The sequence below is a fragment of the Rhinoderma darwinii genome, chromosome 4, assembly GCF_050947455.1.
Source record: "Rhinoderma darwinii isolate aRhiDar2 chromosome 4, aRhiDar2.hap1, whole genome shotgun sequence".
Lineage (NCBI taxonomy): Eukaryota > Metazoa > Chordata > Amphibia > Anura > Rhinodermatidae > Rhinoderma > Rhinoderma darwinii.
The window spans coordinates 333,503,029-333,524,016 of record NC_134690.1 but is presented as its reverse complement, the minus strand read 5'-3'; the positions used below and the strand labels follow the sequence as shown (position 1 = coordinate 333,524,016).

The 20,988-nt window shown below is 40.8% G+C and overlaps 1 protein-coding gene across 4 annotated transcripts in view; it reads left to right on the top strand.

Annotated features, from left to right (window-relative positions):
• Positions 1 to 20,988, top strand: part of UTRN (utrophin) — a 603,028-nt gene that overhangs the window by 559,057 nt on the left and 22,983 nt on the right. For all 4 annotated transcript variants that reach the window (XM_075862837.1, XM_075862834.1, XM_075862835.1 and 1 more), the window contains 4 exons: positions 8,518 to 8,654; positions 10,619 to 10,657; positions 10,796 to 10,861; positions 15,181 to 15,246. In XM_075862837.1, the coding sequence (XP_075718952.1) occupies positions 8,518 to 8,654; positions 10,619 to 10,657; positions 10,796 to 10,861; positions 15,181 to 15,246 (308 nt within the window). The remainder of the gene's footprint in view (positions 1 to 8,517; positions 8,655 to 10,618; positions 10,658 to 10,795; positions 10,862 to 15,180; positions 15,247 to 20,988) is intronic.

Here is a 20,988-nt window from a genome sequence, read left to right as displayed (position 1 = left end):
CTTCCTGTTCTTTTGTTTTATGTTCTGTTTGTATTTTGGGAATGTGCGATGTGTGCTTTCTCTTAAATTGGTGCACTGAATTATGTTGTATTCTCTTTTAACAAGCACTTTTTCAGTACAAAGGCTTTTTTGGCAAGCCTAAATCTACTAATAAAGCAAAACATCAGTTGGTCCAGGTACATGTTCTTCATCCGATGATTACTGAACAAGTGAAAATAGCAAATAATACACATCTTCTTACCCTGGTTGTTTTTGGATTTTAAACCTGTATCTGCTGCAAATTTTGGAAATGGGCTTCACCTCTTTTATCTTAACTAGTATTTATCCAGTGTATCTGTATTGGCAGTAAAAAAATAAAAAAAGAATAAAAAATAAATAAATAATATAATATAATAATATACATACTCCAGCCAGGTGAGAAATACACCCCTTCTAGCACTTTCCTAATTCAGGAGGGGGTGCATTTCTTAACTGGCTGGTTAAGATGGGCGAGATGAGGAATTCAGGAATTTTTATTTTTTTTTAACAAAAATAAGTTTGCTGAGGCTTTTGGAATGGCAGGTAGGATTGGGTGAGGCACTTACTATTTCCTTCCCACTCCAGTACAGGCATTCCCCTGGCACAAATCAGTAAAGTGTGTTCAGTGGGCTATTTAGGACTGCAGTCCAGTTTTAGAGCCTGGGAATCCACACAAGGTTAGTGTGGAAAGCCTCATCCAAGGAACACTGTACTCAAGGTGATACTGCAAGTCTTTTATCCTGGGTAAGCACTTGTTTATTTTTTACTGCAATAAAAACCAATTGGAATTGACATTCAGTAAAAATGACAACGCTCCTTTAAAGAGAAAAACTATATTCACACGAATCAAAAGCCGTCACTAAATTAGATTTTCACTATGCTTCCTATACTTTGTAGCCTTGCTGAATTTATAACATGCTTGTTAGTTGTGTTTATTAGCAGGAAATGATCAGGGAAGATGGACAAAGGATGAATATCACCAGAGTCGTAACTTGAAGGCTTCTAAAATAATAATCTGTACCAGAGCCCCCCAACCGTTATTTGTTGTTAATAGTATTGCTGTCCTCTTATGTGGCAGAATATAGTATTGCTGTCCTCTTAGGGTATGTTCACACGGCCTATTTACGGACGTAAATCGGGCGTTTTTGCCCCGAATTACGCCCGAAAATAGCGCCTCAATAGCGCTGACAAACATCTGCCCATTGAAAGCAATGGGCAGACGTTTGTCTGTTCACACGAGGCGTATATTTACGCGCCGCTGTCAAATGACGGCGCGTAAATAGACGCCCGCGTAGAAGAAGTGACCTGTCACTTCTTTGGCCGTAATTGGAGCCGCTATTCATTGACTCCAATGAATAGCAGCGCTAATTACGGCCGTAATTGACGCGGTGTTCAAGCGCCTGCACATGCCGGTACGGCTGAAATTACGGGGATGTTTTCAGGCTGAAACATCCCCGTAATTTCAGCCGTTACGGACCCCCGCCGTGTGAACATACCCTTATGTGGCAGAATATAGTATTGCTGTCCTCTTATGTGGCAGAATATAGTATTGCTGTCCCCTTATGTGGCAGAATATAGTATTGTTGTCCTGTCCTCTTATGTGGCAGAATATAGTATTGCTGTCCTCTTATGTGGCAGAATATAGTATTGCTGTCCTGTCCTCTTATGTGGCAGAATATAGTATTGCTGTCCTCTTATGTGGCAGAATATAGTATTGCTGTCCTCTTATGTGGCAGAATATAGTATTGCTGTCCCCTTATGTGGCAGAATATAGTATTGTTGTCCTCTTATGTGGCAGAATATAGTATTGCTGTCCTCTTATGTGGCAGAATATAGTATTGTTGTCCTCTTATGTGGCAGAATATACAGGGTGGGCCATTTATATGGATACACCTAAATAAAATGGGAATGGTTGGTGATATTAACTTCCTGTTTGTGGCACATTAGTATATGGGAGGGGGGAAACTTTTCAAGCTGGGTGTTGACCATGGCGGCCATTTTTAAGTCAGCCATTTTGTATCCAACTTTAGTTTTTTCAATGGGAAGAGGGTCATGTGACACATCAAACTTATCGAGAATTTCACAAGAAAAACAATGATGTGCCTGGTTTTAACGTTACTTTATTCTTTCATGAGTTATTTACAAGTTTCTGACCACTTATAAAATGTGTTCAAAGTGCTGCCCATTGTGTTGGATTGTCAATGCAACCCTCTTCTCCCACTCTTCACACACTGATAGCAACACCGCAGAAGAAATGCTAGCACAGGCTTCCAGTATCCGTAGTTTCAGTTGCTGAACATCTCGTATCTTCACAGCATAGACAATTGCCTTCAGATGACCCCAAAGATAAAAGTCTAAGGGGGTCAGATCGGGAGGCATTTCTTCTGCGGTGTTGCTATCAGTGTGTGAAGTGTGGGAGAAGAGGGTTGCATTGACAATCCAACACAATGGGCAGCACTTTGAACACATTTTATAAGTGGTCATAAACTTGTAAATAACTCATGAAAGAATAAAGTAACGTTAAAACCAAGCACACCATTGTTTTCTTGTGAAATTCTCGATAAGTTTGATGTGTCACATGACCCTCTTCCCATTGAAAAAACTAAAGTTGGATACAAAATGGCCGACTTCAAAATAGCCGCCATGGTCAACAACCAGCTTGAAAAGTTTCCCCCCTCCCATATACTAATGTGCCACAAACAGGAAGTTAATATCACCAACCATTCCCATTTTATTTAGGTGTATCCATATAAATGGCCCACCCTGTAGTATTGCTGTCCTCTTATGTGGCAGAATATAGTATTGTTGTCCTCTTATGTGGCAGAATATAGTATTGCTGTCCTCCTATGTGGCAGAATATAGTATTGCTGTCCTCTTATGTGGCAGAATATAGTATTGCTGTCCTCTTATGTGGCAGAATATAGTATTGCTGTCCTCTTATGTGGCAGAATATAGTATTGTTGTCCTCTTATGTGGCAGAATATAGTATTGCTGTCCCCTTATGTGGCAGAATATAGTATTGTTGTCCTCTTATGTGGCAGAATATAGTATTGCTGTCCTCTTATGTGGCAGAATATAGTATAGCTGTCCTCTTATGTGGCAGAATATAGTATAGCTGTCCTCTTATGTGGCAGAATATAGTATAGCTGTTTTCTTATGTGGCAGAAGGATGTTTGAGTCCCCTCAAGCATAATTAAGATATATACTGAGTGATTCAATAATAGATCTATAATGAATGTAATGATTGATTATTAACAGTTTTAGGCTCTGTTCACATCTGCGTTGGGCTCCCGTTCTGAGGGGCCGTCGGAGGTTTCCGTCAGAGCGGGACCCTGAGCAGACACAAACTGAAACCAGGGGTTTCCGTTTCCATCACCATTGATTTCAATGGTGACAGAGCAGGTGCCCGTGGTTTCCTTTTGTCTCTTTTGTGCACCGGACCTGTCATTTTGCAGGAAGCAATAGCGTAGTCGGGACCCCAACGCAGATGTGAACAGAGCCTTACAAGCATATTTTTAGACTGTACTGTTCCCTGAATGGTCTACATTTACAGTCATCTAGCAACCATATCTATATTTAGATCTGTTCCATACCACATTGGAAAAGAGAATTTGAATGCACTAAAGGTTGAGTCGAAGATGTTTTAATACGATTCATATGAGTAGATCACCTTGGTGAAGTCTGTGATCTTGGACCACTTCTAATTTTCCAGAAAAAAAGTCTCAAATGTTAGGGATCTGCCAGGTACTACGTCTAGGTATACTCCTGGGATTAATCAATCCACACCTGAGGCCAGACCTGTTCGACTGACACCATCTCCCACCAACCAGGGTGGCAGGCTCAGGAGTGGGAGAGCCTATCGCGGCCTGGTCAGTCGGAGTTAGTTCCGCCCCCTGTCCTTTATTACCTGCCGTGTTCTCTTCCTCAGTGCTTGTAATTCTTCTGGATTCCTGGCCTCACTGCTGCTTGCTCCAGCCTGCTTCTGCCGTGCTTCTGCCTTGCTGCAGTTCCGCTTAACCTGCTTTGCTTTGCCTCTGGCTTGCTTCCTCCTCCGTGCTCACTTGGGTATACTCCACTTCATCCTGGTCATGCCCTTTGGGTTGTGTAATGCCCCTGCTGTCTTCCAGAATTTTATTAATGAAATCCTGAGAGATTACCTGGGTAATTTTCTTGTTGTGTACCTTGATGACATACTGGTGTTTTCCAAGGACTGGTCCTCCCACGTGGAGCATGTCAGGAAGGTGCTCCAGGTCCTTCGGGAGAATAATCTGTTTGCTAAGACTGAAAAATGTGTCTTTGGGGTACAGGAGATACCATTTTTAGGGCAAATCCTCACTCCTCATGAATTCCGCATGGCCCCTGCCAAGGTTCAGGCTGTGGCGGAATGGGTCCAACCTGCCTCCCTTAAGGCGTTACAGTGTTTTTTAGGGTTCGCCAACTATTACAGGAGATTTATTGCCAACTTCTCGGTCGTCGCTAAGCCTCTTACGGACCTTACTCGCAAGGGTGCTGATGTCCTCCATTGGCCCCCTGAGGCCGTCCAGGCCTTTGAGACCCTCAAAAAGTGCTTTATCTCGGCCCCCGTGCTGATTCAGCCCAACCAAGAGGAGCCATTTATTGTGGAGGTTGACGCATCCGAGGTGGGAGTGGGGGCCGTCTTGTCCCAGGGTACCAGCTCCCTCACCCATCTCCGCCCCTGTGCTTACTTCTCTAGGAAGTTTTCGCCAACGGAGAGTAACTATGATATTGGCAACCACGAACTTCTAGCCATTAAATGGGCTTTTGAAGAGTGGCGGCACTTCCTGGAGGGGGCCAGACACCAGGTAACGGTCCTTACGGATCACAAGAATCTTGTTTTCCTAGAATCGGCCCGGAGGCTTAATCCTAGACAAGCTCGGTGGGCACTATTCTTTACCAGATTTAATTTCTTGGTTACTTATAGGGCTGGGTCCAAGAATATTAAGGCTGATGCTCTGTCACGTAGTTTCATGGCCAATCCTCCTTCAGAGAAGGATCCTGCTTGTATTTTACCCCCTGGTATAATCGTTTCTGCCACGGATTCTGATTTAGCTTCTGATATCGCGGCTGATCAGGGTGCAGCTCCCGGGAACGTCCCTGGGGACAAACTGTTTGTTCCCCTGCAATACCGGCTAAGGGTACTCAGGGAAAACCATGACTCCGCTCTATCTGGTCATCCTGGCATCTTGGGCACCAAACACCTCATTACCAGAAACTATTGGTGGCCTGGGTTGCCTAAAGACGTTAGGGCTTACGTCGCCGCTTGTGAGGTTTGCGCTAGGTCCAAAACCCCTAGGTCCCGACCTGCGGGCCTACTACGTTCCTTGCCCATTCCCCAGAGACCTTGGACCCATATCTCCATGGATTTTATCACCGATTTGCCTCCATCTCAGGGCAAGTCGGTGGTGTGGGTGGTAGTAGACCGCTTCAGCAAGATGTGCCACTTTGTGCCCCTTAAGAAGCTACCTAACGCCAAGACGTTAGCTTCTTTGTTTGTGAAACACATTCTGCGTCTCCATGGCGCCCCAGTCAATATCGTTTCTGACAGAGGGGTACAATTTGTTTCCTTATTTTGGAGAGCTTTTTGTAAAAAGTTGGAGATTGATCTGTCCTTCTCCTCCGCCTTCCATCCCGAAACTAATGGCCAAACGGAAAGGACTAACCAATCCCTGGAACAATATTTAAGGTGTTTCATCTCTGACTGTCAATTCGATTGGGTCTCATTCCTTCCCCTTGCTGAATTTTCCCTGAATAACCGGGTCAGTAACTCGTCAGGGGTCTCCCCGTTTTTCTGTAATTTCGGGTTTAACCCAAGGTTCTCCTCCGTTTCCCCTGGTTGTTCCAATAATCCTGAGGTAGAGGATGTTCATCGGGAACTGTGCACTGTCTGGGCCCAGGTTCAGAAGAACCTAGAGGCGTCCCAGAGCGCACAAAAGATTCAGGCGGATAGTAGACGTTCTGCTAACCCCCGGTTTGTCGTCGGGGATTTGGTCTGGTTGTCGTCCAGGAACTTGCGCCTTAAGGTCCCGTCCAGGAAGTTTGCTCCCCGATTTATTGGACCTTATAAGATCATTGAAGTCCTCAACCCTGTATCCTTCCGTCTGGAGCTGCCCCCATCCTTTCGCATACATGACGTCTTCCATGCCTCCCTCCTTAAACGCTGCTCCCCGTCCTGGTCCCCCTCGAGGAAACCTCCTGTTCCCGTTCTCACCCCTGAGGGGGTGGAATTCGAGGTGGCCAAGATTATGGACAGTAGGATGGTCCAGGGCTCCCTCCAGTACCTGGTCCATTGGAGAGGATACGGGCCGGAGGAGAGGACTTGGGTACCTGCCCGTGATGTTCACGCTGGGGTATTGATCAGGAGGTTCCACCTTCTCTTCCCTACTAAACCGGGTCCTCTTAGTAAGGGTCCGGTGGCCCCTCATAAAAGGGGGAGTACAGTTAGGGATCTGCCAGGTACTACGTCTAGGTATACTCCTGGGATTAATCAATCCACACCTGAGGCCAGACCTGTTCGACTGACACCATCTCCCACCAACCAGGGTGGCAGGCTCAGGAGTGGGAGAGCCTATCGCGGCCTGGTCAGTCGGAGTTAGTTCCGCCCCCTGTCCTTTATTACCTGCCGTGTTCTCTTCCTCAGTGCTTGTAATTCTTCTGGATTCCTGGCCTCACTGCTGCTTGCTCCAGCCTGCTTCTGCCGTGCTTCTGCCTTGCTGCAGTTCCGCTTAACCTGCTTTGCTTTGCCTCTGGCTTGCTTCCTCCTCCGTGCTCACTTGGGTATACTCCACTTCATCCTGGTCCTGACTACTCATTCACCGCTCCGTTTCCTCACGGCGTTCTGTGGCTACTGCCCCTTCCCTTGCGTGTTCCCTGTTTGTTCTCCCGTGCACTTAGACAGCGTAGGGTCCGCCGCCCAGTTGTACCCCGTCGCCTAGGGCGGGTCGTTGCAAGTAGGCAGGGACAGGGCGGTGGGTAGATTAGGGCTCACTTTCCCTTCACCTCCTTCCTGCCATTACATCAAATCTCTTTGGCACTGCTCAGATTTCTGTTAATGAAATTCTTACACAATCTTCTGGGCAAAACGAAGTCCATGATTTCAGACCACCAGTGAATCCCTTTGTCACTGCACTTTCTGTTACTGGAGTCTGACATAACTCTGTAAGGCCCTTTTATTACCTATGATTAACTGGTACTTGGCTGTTATACGTCAGTGCCGGAGTCCACAATGTATTCCTTTGATAGAAGGCCGAAACATGACGTTAAGAGGGCCTAAGTAAAGGACCATTCTAATCTATGGCATTTTCCTTCGAAGGCTGTCAGATTTCCAGTAATACAGAACTTTGAGCAGGGGTTTAAGTGCTCTTTAGAACCATTCCATTCTGGAAATCAGCTGCATTTTTAACCACAGACTTCACCAATGTGATCTTCTCGTGTTTATAAAACGTTTATTTTGACTTGATTTTGCCATTATTTTCCCCCATTCCCCCACTTCCCACATTCCCAACTAACTTCTTTCCAGGAAGTTCCATCAACCCATGACTTCCTTTAATTCATACATCACATTAAACCAATGATCTTACATTTTTGAGGAAAAAGAACCTACATTACTAAATTTGCAACCATTTGGGAAAGTGCTGATGTGATTTCAGAATGTGAATGTTCATCATATAGATAAAGATAACCTTGACTAGTCAACCCTTTGTAGGAATGTAGCAAGTGATCGCAGCACCTGCTGCAGCGGGTATAATTTATAAATTTTCGTATATTGGAAGTATTCTCTTTCCCAGGAGTTGCTCAGATTTTGCCCGTCTGTAGCCTTCATTTTTAATTCGTTTTGGAATGAACGGCGTATAGGTAGTAATTAGTTCCATTATTGAATAATAGTCCAGTTTTGTTGTCATATATTACATTTGATTTAAAAAGTATGCTAAATATGGTAATAATTAAATGTAAAATTATTAGAAGATTTAATGTTTGCATATATCTTTCTGCATCTTTGTGTTTGTGTCACAGTCACAGCAGGTTACCAAGTGCACATTTATTATACTTTGTTAGAAGGGGCTATTTATGTATTAAAAAATATAATGTCATAAAATTGCTGATAATATATTTGTCTTATATAGTATATCCTATTTAGAGGAACAGATCCTTATTTGGTATTCAAGGTGTTAATTGCATTTCCTTTTTTTGATTAATGCTGTTTTTGCCTTCTTGAGATTGGGCTGATGCCAGAGTTTGTCATTCTATTTCTTTGTCCAGAAGTCAAACTTTTGTGTTAATTATTATGCAGATTTAGTGGAACGCTGTCAATCTGCTAGGCTGGAGGATATCTCCTGCCAAACTTTCATTATTTAAATTACTTCCAAATTCATCTAGTCCAATAGATCCAAGATGATACAATGGAAAATGGCAATAATCCAATAAACTGAAAAGTTACATCTGCTTTTTATGAATGTATAATTACATTTTTTTTATCCTCAGACAACATCGGGGGAAGATGTCCGAGACTTTACTAAGGTGCTGAAAAATAAGTTCCGTTCCAAGAAATACTATGACAAGCATCCCAGGTTGGGTTACCTACCGGTGCAGACTGTGCTTGAAGGAGATAACATGGAGACGTAAGTTAGCTGCGAACAGCTGTACATTTATCATAGTTTTACCTACAACAGGCTTTTGGCTGGAGTTAGTAAAATTGTATAAAATGTGTCCAATTTGCGAAGAGAAATAATGTAGTATACAGAGTGTAATATACTGTAGATAGGATAACCTAACTATTTGAAAAATTTAATACATCTCAAGAATGTCCCAGAATTAGAAAAACGTATGTATTGTATGGAATAGTTCAGAGGTCAGCAACCTTCGGTACTTCAGCTGTTGTGAAACTGCAAATCCCAGCATGCACTGACAACCAAAGGCTTTATTATTCCAGCCAAAGGCTTTTAAGGCATGCTGGAAATTGTAGTTTTACAACAGCTGGAGTGCCGAAGGTTGCTGATCCCTGGAATAGTCTACTCCACTAGTAATTTGTCAATGACCGTTGAGTCTTATGCATTAATATGACCATGAAACAAGTCATAACAGCAGTTTAAAAGAAAATAAAAAATTGTTGTAATATTTTATTGTCAGATTCTCTTAATTTGATTAATTACCTTATAGTTTTGGATATTAAATCTCATTGATAAGATATCAATGCTGCAAAGAGAATTGTCTATGAAGAGTTAGGGTTGGAAACAGTACTGGAGCAATCCCATTTGAGTTCCAGTAATTCTAGTAGTTGATATAATTTAATATATCAGGAGAAAACTTTTGAATTGTTAGGAAGACATTCTGGATAATTTGGATAAAATATTTTGGATATTTTGAAATGTTATAATTGTAAAAAATATTTGGCAGGTTCATTGAAGTTTGGTACGTTTGAAGCTGTGTTCACATCTGCATTAAGGCTTCTATTTCTGAGGAATATGTAATAGATCCATTTATAACGGAACCATAACGGGTCCTGTTGACTTTATTGAGTACCTTAGGTTTTTTGTTTTTGGGTTTCTTCCCACTTATGTTTTTTTTATTTTCCATTAAGTTTCTATTACTTTTTAATGGATAGACTAGCAAGGCATGCTGTGCTGTTCTATCCAGTTAAAAAAAATAATAGCTAATATAAGTCAATGGAAGGGGATCATAACGGATCCGTCCTATTTATCTAGAAGCCTGTAAAAACGCAGGCCATTGTGAACGTGACAACGCTATTCTGCCCTATAAAAACATTTCGTAACAGAGGTTAACTGGAGCCTTATGATAGCTTTAGCAATCATAATAAAAAATCCTATTTTAATCATTTGGGCCATTAGCGGTAATGTTTCTCTGTCAAGATAACAGAATAATGTCGAGATAAATTCTATTGTGAACAGAGCAGGTTGTGGATTTTCAGTTAATTCCAAAATTTATACAAAAGTTGTTTTATTTTCTATGACACTTGGTTATTAGGTAACTGGCGCTGTTCAAAATAATGATCTATATCGATTCCTTTTTTTATTTCTATGAGCAGCTTAAGTGGAAAAAATTCTGTATGACCCCAGCCTAGCTCCCTGTTACTAACAAATGATCATCGGTGCAGCAAGGTTCAGCCATTTCTGAAGGGTGGTTCTTAATGAAAAACACGAGGACTCGTTGATGACCGCTGATTTCATTACAGTTTACATATACCTCAATTTTACTCATTGTCATTTCCTTGGACACGCTTCTGATTTTCTCTATAATGTTCTACACTGCTATTATCTCCTGGCACCACGAGACTCTTCTGACCTAGCTTCAAGCTCCATTGAACCTCATTGCAATTCCTGGCACATTTATTAAGAAAAAGATTTATTATAGCAGTTATCCTGAATGAGATTGCCTTGGACTGCAAGAGAATTAACCAGCGTGCTGCATTACTGCTGCAGGATGTTTTGCGTGAATTATCAGTCTGCCAGGAAACCTGCACTGGAGCTTCTGTTTTTCCAATGTCTTTGGGCTTTTTGGTTTTTCTGCTGTCTCTTATATGGCATTAAAGTATTTCTCTCTTGGTTTCCTCCTTGTTCTTTTACAGCCCTATTACACTCATCAGCATGTGGCCTGACCAGTTTGAGTAAGTATAATGTTTATGTCAAGCTCTCTGAGGCATTCAACGTTATTTTTATTTAGTGTAATATTCCACACTCATAAGTTTGTCATAAAGTGTTTTCATATATATTGGTTTCACTACTTGTTTTTTCATTTGTTCTAGTCCTTTGCAGTCCCCTGAACTTTTTGATGATGACACGCATTCCAGGATAGAGCAGTATGCCAGCAGGTAAGCATTTCTGCTTTAGTTAAAGAGATACTGCATTTTCACCAAACTTTTGATAAGTCATAAAGAGTTTTGATTGCTGGGGTTCCGGTGCTGAGACCCCCACCATCGCTGAAACGAGGGGTCAGAATTGTTCAGGTGAGCGCTCTGCACCTTCGGCTGTGATCGTCTGTTCTCGTTAGGCTGAAGACGGATACACATAGAATGTCTATAAGCCTGTCTTCAGCTCTTCATGTCAGCAATGGTGGGGGTCTCAGCGCCCAGACCCTCATCGATCAAAACTTCTCATGTGTTTCTATGACATATGAAAGCTTTGTGAAAGTGCAAATGCACTTTATATTATGGATCAGGCAGTATATTTCCAATATGCAAACTATAGTTGGTTTATTTGCAACTGAAGGGCTAATTGTATTAACTTTGTAATCTACTTTTCATACAAATTTAGTCCTTTAACTAAATATCAGATGCACTTTACAGTATGCACATCTAATTCTCCCACAAGTCTCTATAAGGATTCTATGGATGAGATGCATATATTAGGGTAAATGTTGAACTTAAGACAGCTTCTGACATGTCATTGGTGGGGGTCTGTGAGCTGAGACCCCCGCTGATTGCTAGAACAAAGAGTACCCCGCCTCTCATAATTCAGGTATTTTCATTTATCTCATTATGTTGTTGTGTTTCCAATTGAAATCAATGTTCTAGAATCTATTTAGTGAAACTCCAACAATTAGATCTTCTGACACGTTACAGGGACATTTAAGAAGGTGTTTAACTGTAAAACTTTCCATTAAACACTACGTATGCACCACATACATTAAATCGCTGTATTGAGTTGTGTGTAAAAAAAACGCAAAGAAGTCTATAGAATTCTGTACATTCAGTCAATGTAGTATGTTTCAGTCAATTGTACTGAAAGGCAAAGGATATGTTCACATCACGTTGGAACCCTATGTTTGGCTTATAGGTCAGGAAAGCTCCCGGCACATATGAGAAATATATCCTTGGGACCCTAAGCGTTCACCCAGCATATGTAAAACGTGGGTCCTTTTGGCATACGTGGGGCAGGTATGCACTGGCATACGTGTTTTTTTGCTGTATGGAATAGCATACTTACTACACTAGTCTACGCAGAGGCTTGCACACCACACAGTATAAGTTGTTATACTATAGATAGAAGGAAGAGGCTGGCACTGTTGGACCAGAAAATATTTGAATGGATTTTTTCAATGGCCTTTTTAGATGGATGGATAAGTTGTTACTATTGGGTCCTAAAGGCGACGTATGCTATTGTATGCCTATACAGTGGCATATGTCGCAGCTTTCCGTCAGAGGTATAAGTCATGAAATCCTCCCAAATTATACCTCCGACAGAAGTCAGAAACGTGATGTGAACAGAGCCTTGTTCTTTGAATCACTCTATGGACAGATAGAGTGCATAACACAGTATACTGACCTTCCATGCTGATAACAATTAGTCCTGTCCTTCCCTGATATTCCCTGACATCCCTTTTAAGATAATCTATTATGCCTGCCTGTGATGATAAATCACCTCTAGAATTGCCTGTAATATAATTTTTTTACACCTCATTTGAGAAATAACTGACCCTTGAATTTGTTAAAGGGGTTCTCAGAGTTTAAACTTTCATGCGTCAGTGCTTTTAACCGCGGAATGTGATTACATTTGTAATGCACTTACTGTATCAAAATTGGCCCTTTTTCCTGATGCTGCTATGTCGCACATGACTAGTGATGTCACTATCTTTGCCAGCTGTGTTTACCAGCCGTATACCTATCACATGGTCAAACTGTTACTAGTGATGTGCCGTGTATGGGCTGTTATGTTATACAGCCAGGAACACGCATGCGCGATCCCTGCTGTTCTCTCGATTGACAATCGGTCATATGATGATGTGGGAATGAAACATTTAAGAACTGGGCCTAACCCTGGCCTGTAATCTGCAGTCATTTCTGTAAAAATTATGTGCAAAACGAATCATCATTAATTGGTCAGTCTACGAAACGCATGCTCACAGTATGTAATTTATTCACGTTTATCATAGAAGAGCAGGGTCGTATTAATATTACCCCCGAGCCTCTACCATCTAGGGGCCTTTACCACTCTGCTCAAGACAATTCACAACAGGATCTAACTACAATTCTCTGATGCTTAGTTTGAAAACCAGAGACCTGAGTAATAATATCTGGACACTGTATATTGTTTAGGCAGATTATGGCGGTATTACTAGGGCACTGTATGTTTTTATTATTTAGGCACTATTAGCTCTGCTAGTCGGGCATTTGGAAGGCATTATGGTGACACTGTATGGTACTACTTTTTGTGTACATTATGGTCGTTTTTGAAATTGTGATTTTTCTAAGGTTTCTAAAAAAATGTTTACGTATTGTTGCTTTCTACTTTCACCTGTATCTTTTTTTTCTTAGCTAGTCTCTCTCTCTTAGCTTTATTTAAGTATGGGAGGGAGCTCCACCACCTTTATGCTATATTTTCTAACATTGAATTAACATAATTAACCCTTGCACATTAGTCACTGAGGGTCCTTTTACACCAGCCCATTTTGGCCGTAACAACGAGCGGCGATCAACGAGACAACTTGTTGATCAGCGCTTGTTTTCTCCTTTCACAAGGAGCTATGTATAGGGACGAGCGCTCATTACTACGATCGCTCGTCCCCATACTTTTTATGTCGGCAGCACATCTCACTGTTTACTGCCAATGTGCTGCCGACAACGATAATATTTTAGGCTGCAGAAATGATACGATCAGCCGATGAACGAGCATTTACTCATTTATCGGCTGATATTTGCCCTGTCTGTGAACGCTCGTTTGCCTGATAATTGGCCCGTGTAAAAAGGCCCTAAGTGTTAAGTTGTGCAACAATGTGTTACAGGTGTAAAAACTCACAAAAATTCTTTGATCTCAGCATAGTCGTGCATATATCATTTGGATCTTTGACAAGATTGTCATCTCCAATTCAGTTTGAGTAGAAGTGAATAGAAGAGATTGCAGAGGCAGATAATACTGCTGTTTTCTACAAAGCTGAAACCCAACATGTATTTACATATTTATTAAAAAGAAAGAAATGTGTTTGCTTTTCATCATCACACAAATGTTGAAGAAGTTTACTTCAAAGCAGAAACACTTGAAACATAATTTACATCCAGCATCAGAAAATATCAATAGTACTGAAATCAAACTAAAAGTGTAGATGTTTTTGAATGCATATTTTTGTATTAGTTTTTTTTTTTTAACATAAATTTCTTTGTAAGAAGAAATTCCTATTCTGAGTTCAAATAACATTTTAAACCACATCTTTAAAGGGTTCGTCTCATGAAGATAACCCTTTTTTAGATAGTCGGGGTAAGCCGTATCTGACTATATATTTCCCCTGCAGTGGGGATGAATGGCATATATATTACATTTATAGACTTTGTAAACCTTTGGGGGCATTTAAAAAAAAAAAAATAAGTACATATTTATTGATAAAAAAAACATGTAATTGACTTAATTGACTAAAAATTTGTGTTTACATTTCGAGATGCAGTTTCTATGCATTAACTATACATAGAAGCTGCATCTCGGCGCTTTCAGACGTATACGTCAGTGTACTGCACTAACGGCTTAGTTGTTGGCGCTTACTGTGTCCCTCTGATGCTTTCTATAACCTTATTATGGATCATATCTAAGTTGATTAACATAGACAATGATCTATGTGACTATGTGGTTACCTAGTAATATTTATGTCCAAGTATACTTAATTTACAAGGATGGCTGCTGACAACCCCTTTAAAGGCTATGTAAACCTTTGGGGGCATTTTTTTTTTTTTTTTAAATTGCAGCACAATCTCACCAAACAGCTGTAAAAAAAAAAAATTCTAGCAAGTCATGTGGTCATAAGGATTTTTAAGTGACACAATTAACGAAAGCCTAAGGCCGCATTGAAGTTTTTCTCTACGTTTAGCACATATACCGGGAAAAGCTCCTGACGTATATGTTAAATGCAGGCTGTGGGGAATGCCTAACAGTGACATCTGTCACCCATAGACTATTATACAATACGTCATGCACTCTCATGACCTTTTCATGACGTATATGTTAAATGGATGCCATAATAGCCAAGGGTGACAGATGCTACTGTTTAGGTATCCATCAAAGGCATCCGTCACCCAAAGGCTACTATGGCATCCGTTTAACGGTCAAAGATATTGAAAAGCTCATGATGAAAACAAAAAATCCTGTTGATGCAGTTGTGTATAATGTTTGCTTTTCATTGGTAATAACTGTCTCTTTCTGTCTTAAGGCTGGCACATATGGAAAGGACTAATGGTTCCCTATTTACTGACAGCAGTTCCGCCACTGGAAGCATGTGAGTAATGCATATTTCATCGCTCAGTAATTGAATGTAACACAAGTTACCAAAACATTGCTATCCAATACAATGTTTTTTTGGGGGGCTTCACAATCATCTGGATTGCCTAGTCAGCACTGTATTCAGCCAATCACGTGGCAGCAACTCAATGCTTAAAAAGATGTAAGCATGGTCACGAGATCTAATTGTTGTTCGGCCCAAACATGCGAATGGGGACAAAATGTAATCAAATTGAGTTTGGCTGTGTAAATGATTATTAATGCCAGACAAGGTGGTTTCAATATCTCACAAGCAGATGATATTTCTGGGATATTCACTCACAACAGCCTGTAGAGTTTGAAGAAGGAGGTGCAAAATGTAAAAGAAATCCAGTGAGCGCTGTTGTATGGACAGAAACACCTTGTTCATGAGACTGGACTGGTTAGAGCTGAAAGGAAGGTGACCGTAACTTAAATAAACATTATTTTCAACAGCGGCATGGAGAACACCATTTCTGAATGAATAGTACATTGAACCTTGTTGGATTACAGACTCCAGCAGCAGAAGGGTCCTACTCCTGTTTGCTAGGGACTAGAAAATGAGGCTACTGTGGGTACAGGATTATGACAACTGGACACTAGGAGAATATAAAACTGTTGTCTGGTCTGAACAATCTTGATTTATCTCCACCATGGTAGGGTCAGAATCCGAGATAAACCACATGAATCCAAAGTTTAGAAGTGATTGCAACGATGAACTTAGCACAGCAGAGTAACTCTGTCTTTCCTCTAAATCTGAGCATTAGGGCTCATGCACATGGCCGTTTCTGTTTTGCGGACCGTAAAACACGGATCCTAGTAGCTTCCATGTGCTGTCCATTTTGTTTTTTCCGACCCATACGCTAGAATATATGAGACGGATCGCAAATATGGACAAGAATAGGACCTGTTTTATAATTTGCGGAATAGACACATGTGCGCATGGCCTCATAGAAATTAATGTTTCAGTATGATGTCCACAAAAAACCCCAGATAGGACACTGAAGAAAACAACGGTTGTGTGCATAAGTCCTTAGTGAGGGTATTTGCTAAAGATAATCTAGTGGAATTCCTATTCTTCAGTGTTTCAGTGAACAGTCAAAATACTACCAAAACTGTGATAGCTAAATGTATAAAATATATGGTAAAATACTTATAAATAGATATGTGACAGGAATAGACAGAGAAAAAAATGTACGGACCAATGCTAGACTACATCTAGCAGGCAGTCGAATTACCCAGGGTATGGCCTCATGCACACGAACAAAAAAACGCCCGTAATTACGGCCTGTAATTACGGGCCCATAGACTTCTATTGGCCATGGGTACCTTCCCGTTTGCTTAGGTGCCCGGGCTGTTGAAAAATATGGAACATGTCTATGGGGCTCCCGTAATTACGGGTGGCGACGTCAGGGTATAGTCAGGGTATAGTCACTGTCCACGGTGCTGAAAGAGTTACTGCCGATCAGTTAACTCTTTCAGCACCCGGGACAGTGACTACCGCTGGAGTTAATAGTATTAAAAGTTAACTTACCTGCTTCTTCCTCCAGTCTGACGTTTCATCCCATGTGACCACTGCAGCCAATCACAGGCTGCAGCGGTCACATGGACTGCCGCTTCAACCATGGAGGTCGTACTGGATGTCAAAAGAGGGACGCGTCACCAAGACAACAGCCGGGGTACATATGAACTTCTTTTACTTTCAATCGCTGTGTTCAGCTGCGGAAACTCTGCCCGAAATGGCTGCCCCTTCTCTCTATCCACCACTGATAGAGAGAAGGGGCTGCCGATTAGTGCAATGCAATTTTGCAGAGAAAACGGGTCCGTAAATACGGGTGGACTACTGGTGACAACGGGCCTATATTTATGAGCACGAGTCCGTAAATACTGGTGGAATACGTGTGGCAAAGTACCCGTATTTACGCCAGTATTTACGGGAGGAAAAAAATACGTTCGTGTGCATGAGGTCGACAGTAAAAACAGCAGTAAAAAGAATCAGTACTTTCTTATACAGACCTAAGGGAATTAGTAGGTATTTCTATTTATCGGTTTAATGTTTTTTTCTACTAATCATACATTATAAGATAACACTGCAATATTTAGAGGAAGCTAATTATAACAATATTCTGTAACAGAAACAATTATCACCATTGTCACAATATTCCCTCTAAATTTGAGCACTAAAGGGCCTTTTACACTGGCCGATAAGCGTCCGGTGCAGCGAACGTCGATCAACAAGACATCGTTGATCGGCGCTCGCTTGCTTCCGTCACACGGAGCTATGGATGGGGACGAGCGGTCTTAACTCCGATCTCCATACATTATTATCATGTCGGTAGCACGTCTTCCCCTTTACAGATGTGCTACCGACAAAGATAATATTTTGCTTTTTTAAAACTATACGACCAGCAGATGATCGAGCGTTTGCTCGTTCATCTGCTGATCGTTCCCCTGTTTACACAGGACAATTATAAGCAACGAGCCCGATAATCGTGCAGTGTAAAACCCCCTTAAGTAACAGTATTGGGTAAGGACACCATGTGAAGCCTCTTAATTCTCTCTTCAAAGCAATATAAAATCCAGATGACAACTACAAAATCAAACTATGTTATCTATTTTAGCTAAACAATCATTTTCTTTGTTACTAATTTACAAAAAAAAAAAAAAAAAAAAACTTTAATCTCAACCCTTCATGAAAACTCATTGCTTGGGCATGTAGCGTTTTGGGGGTTTAGGCGTCAGTATTACATCTATAGCGCCCATCAGTTCTTGTTGCGGTGCAGCTGGGTAGGCAATTTCGACCCAAGTGATCATAAAAACAGAACCTAGGCAGAAAAGAAATCTACATTGTGGCATATTATGTTTCCATGAATACAGCTTGATAGTTTACTACTGCTTTATCACCTCATATGAACACCTCATTAGAATTTTCTGCTGCCAGTATTACTAGTTTTTTCTTTATGTTTTCCACACACCTTCATGAATTATAAAGTAATCTTCTGGGGATATTATAAACCTCTCTAATCTCTTTTTGCACATAAGAGGCCAATTGAAGTATGAAGTCGAATTTGGCTCTTCAGACTAATAAAGGTTAATAATCAGATTGTTTTTGTTGTAATTTAATCTTGAGATATCAAGAGCTGTAGAATAATGTTAGGTGACAGCGTCACAAATAAATACTTTGCTGCTACTTTCAATTCAAATATCATTTAACCACAGAAACTTTTGCTACATGTGTGATTATAATAACTATATCTATGTCTTTTGTAATGACTTTATCACTAGTGTAACATAGAAGAGAAAAAGGTGGCCTTCAATTCTAGCAGGACCATATCTTCTTGTAGGAATTCCTATTAGCAATTGTCATTTGTAGTGGCAGATTAATCCGGTGGCCAAACCTACACAGCTGGTGAACTACTGGCCCGATTTTTCTCAGTTATCATATCAGGGAGTTGATGAATCTATCTCTCTATCTTCTCTACTGTCTTCTCTATGACTTTGCCGTTATATGCGAATTATGCATGCCTTAAAGAGGCTTTGTCACCACATTATAAGTGCCCTATATTGTACATGATGTGATCGGCGCTGTAATGTAGATCACAGCAGTGTTTTTTATTTAGAAAAACGATCATTTTTGACTGAGTTATGACCTATTTTAGCTTTATGCTAATGAGTTTCTTAATGAACAACTGGGCATGTTTTACTTTTTGGCCAAGTGGGCGTTGTACAGAGGAGTGTATGACACTGACCAATCAGCGTCATGCACTGCCGTACAAGCTTTGAGCACAGGGCCTTTGCATGTGCATGAGCTCTGAGAGTTCTACAGGTCCTTGCGAAAATATTCACCCCCATTTGTCTTTTTCCAGTTTTGTTGCATTTCAACCTTGAATCAATGTGAATTTTTGGGAGATTTGTACTCTTTCAGTTTTTACTGCGACACAAATAATAATTAAGACAAAAAACAGAAAACTTTAATGTGCATAAGTATTCACCCCCATAAAGCCAATACTTTATGAAGCCACATTTTGCTACAATTACAGATGCAAGTCTCTTGGTATATCTCTATTTGCTTAGCACATTTGGACACTGGGATTTTTTCGTATTCTTCCATTCATGTTACTTGCTTAGTTGTGTTGTAGAGGGGCCTCTCAGAACAGGTGTATTTATACCGATCATGTGGCAGGTCATGTGACACTTTAAATGCACACAGAGGGACCTTATTCCACAAATTTTGTGGCTTCTGAAGTTAATTGGTTTGACCAAACATTAGAGGCTTTATAGCAAGGGGGGTGAATACATATGCACACAAAACTTTTCAGTGTTTTGTTTTTTTTCCTTAAACAAGGTTATTTTTTTTTTTCATTCCACGTAACAATTAAGACTATTTTGTTGGGTCTTTTACAGAAAATCAAATTCCAGGTTGTAATGCAATAAAATAGGAAAAGCACCAAGGGGTGAATACTTTTGCAAATAGCAAATCTACCTGTTTATACTGTGAATAAAAGGCAAATTGGAAAGGATGGGTGGCCAATTTGGTTGTCACCTATTTTACAGTTATATCTCAGAAAATAACTCCATGCAAGAGAGAAGTATTATAACAATCAAGTGTTCATGAAATATGGCTGGGAGTTTTGCCATTTTTTTTAAAATTCCAACCCACATATACGCCATTGCTTTTAATAGTTTATATTTATATTCCGTGTCCCTAGATTCATTAGTGCTGCTACAAATTCCTCCCTGTAAATAGCACTGAGAGCCTGGAATAAGAAATGATGTTCCTGTCTCGGTACCTGAATCTATCTCTTGTTGATCCTACAGTCGTTTATTGAAGTTTCCGCTACTAATAACCCTACTGCTTCTTGCTCTTTTTTCTCTCATTGTGCAATTAAAGTACTTGTCATGCACTAATTAAACTAACAGAGCACATGAAACTAGAGAAGTGAGGGTCTATTATCTGCGGGCCAGTGCTCGCTCAAGATGTTTCGTGCAGATCCCCTAGTCATCTCAACATTTAATCAGTATTAAATATGTGTAGGTTTGTAATTCAGTGTCATCTCATTGTGGAGGAATATATCTAAGTAACTAAGTCTAATGATCCTCTTACACGACCCGTCATGGACCTAGTAAATGATTGCCGATCATCGTTGATCGACGCTTTCCTTTCACAAGGAGCTATGTTTGGGGATGAGCGATCGTTACTCCGATCGCTCGTCCTCATATATTTCTATCATGTTGGCAGCACATCTCCGTTTACACAGGAAATGTGCTGCCGATAACGATAATAAGTTCTGCTGCATAAATGATACGATTAGCCGATCAATTAGCATTTGCACGATCATCGCTTCGTTGCCCCGTTTACACAGGGCAATGATCGGGAATGAACGTTCACATGTACACTCATATGGCAGACAATTGGCATGTTTAAAGGGGCCTTAATGACATATTAATGCAATCACTACACAACTCAGCAAAGTCTTGAATTCTCATTTAGGGATAGTAGATGGAGACATGCAAATTGTCTAAGAACTTACTTTCTCTCACACAAGTATAAAAAAAAGTGTGATTTGTCACATAAAAAGTGCACAAGGATGTGTTTGTGACATATACCCTTCAAAAGAAGAAAGGACCCCAGCATTCTCTCACCCCACTTCAGAGGCACTTTTGCATCTTGGGTTTTCAAACTTCCCAGCCCTCAGCCAAAGACTTCAATCTGGTTGTGGCA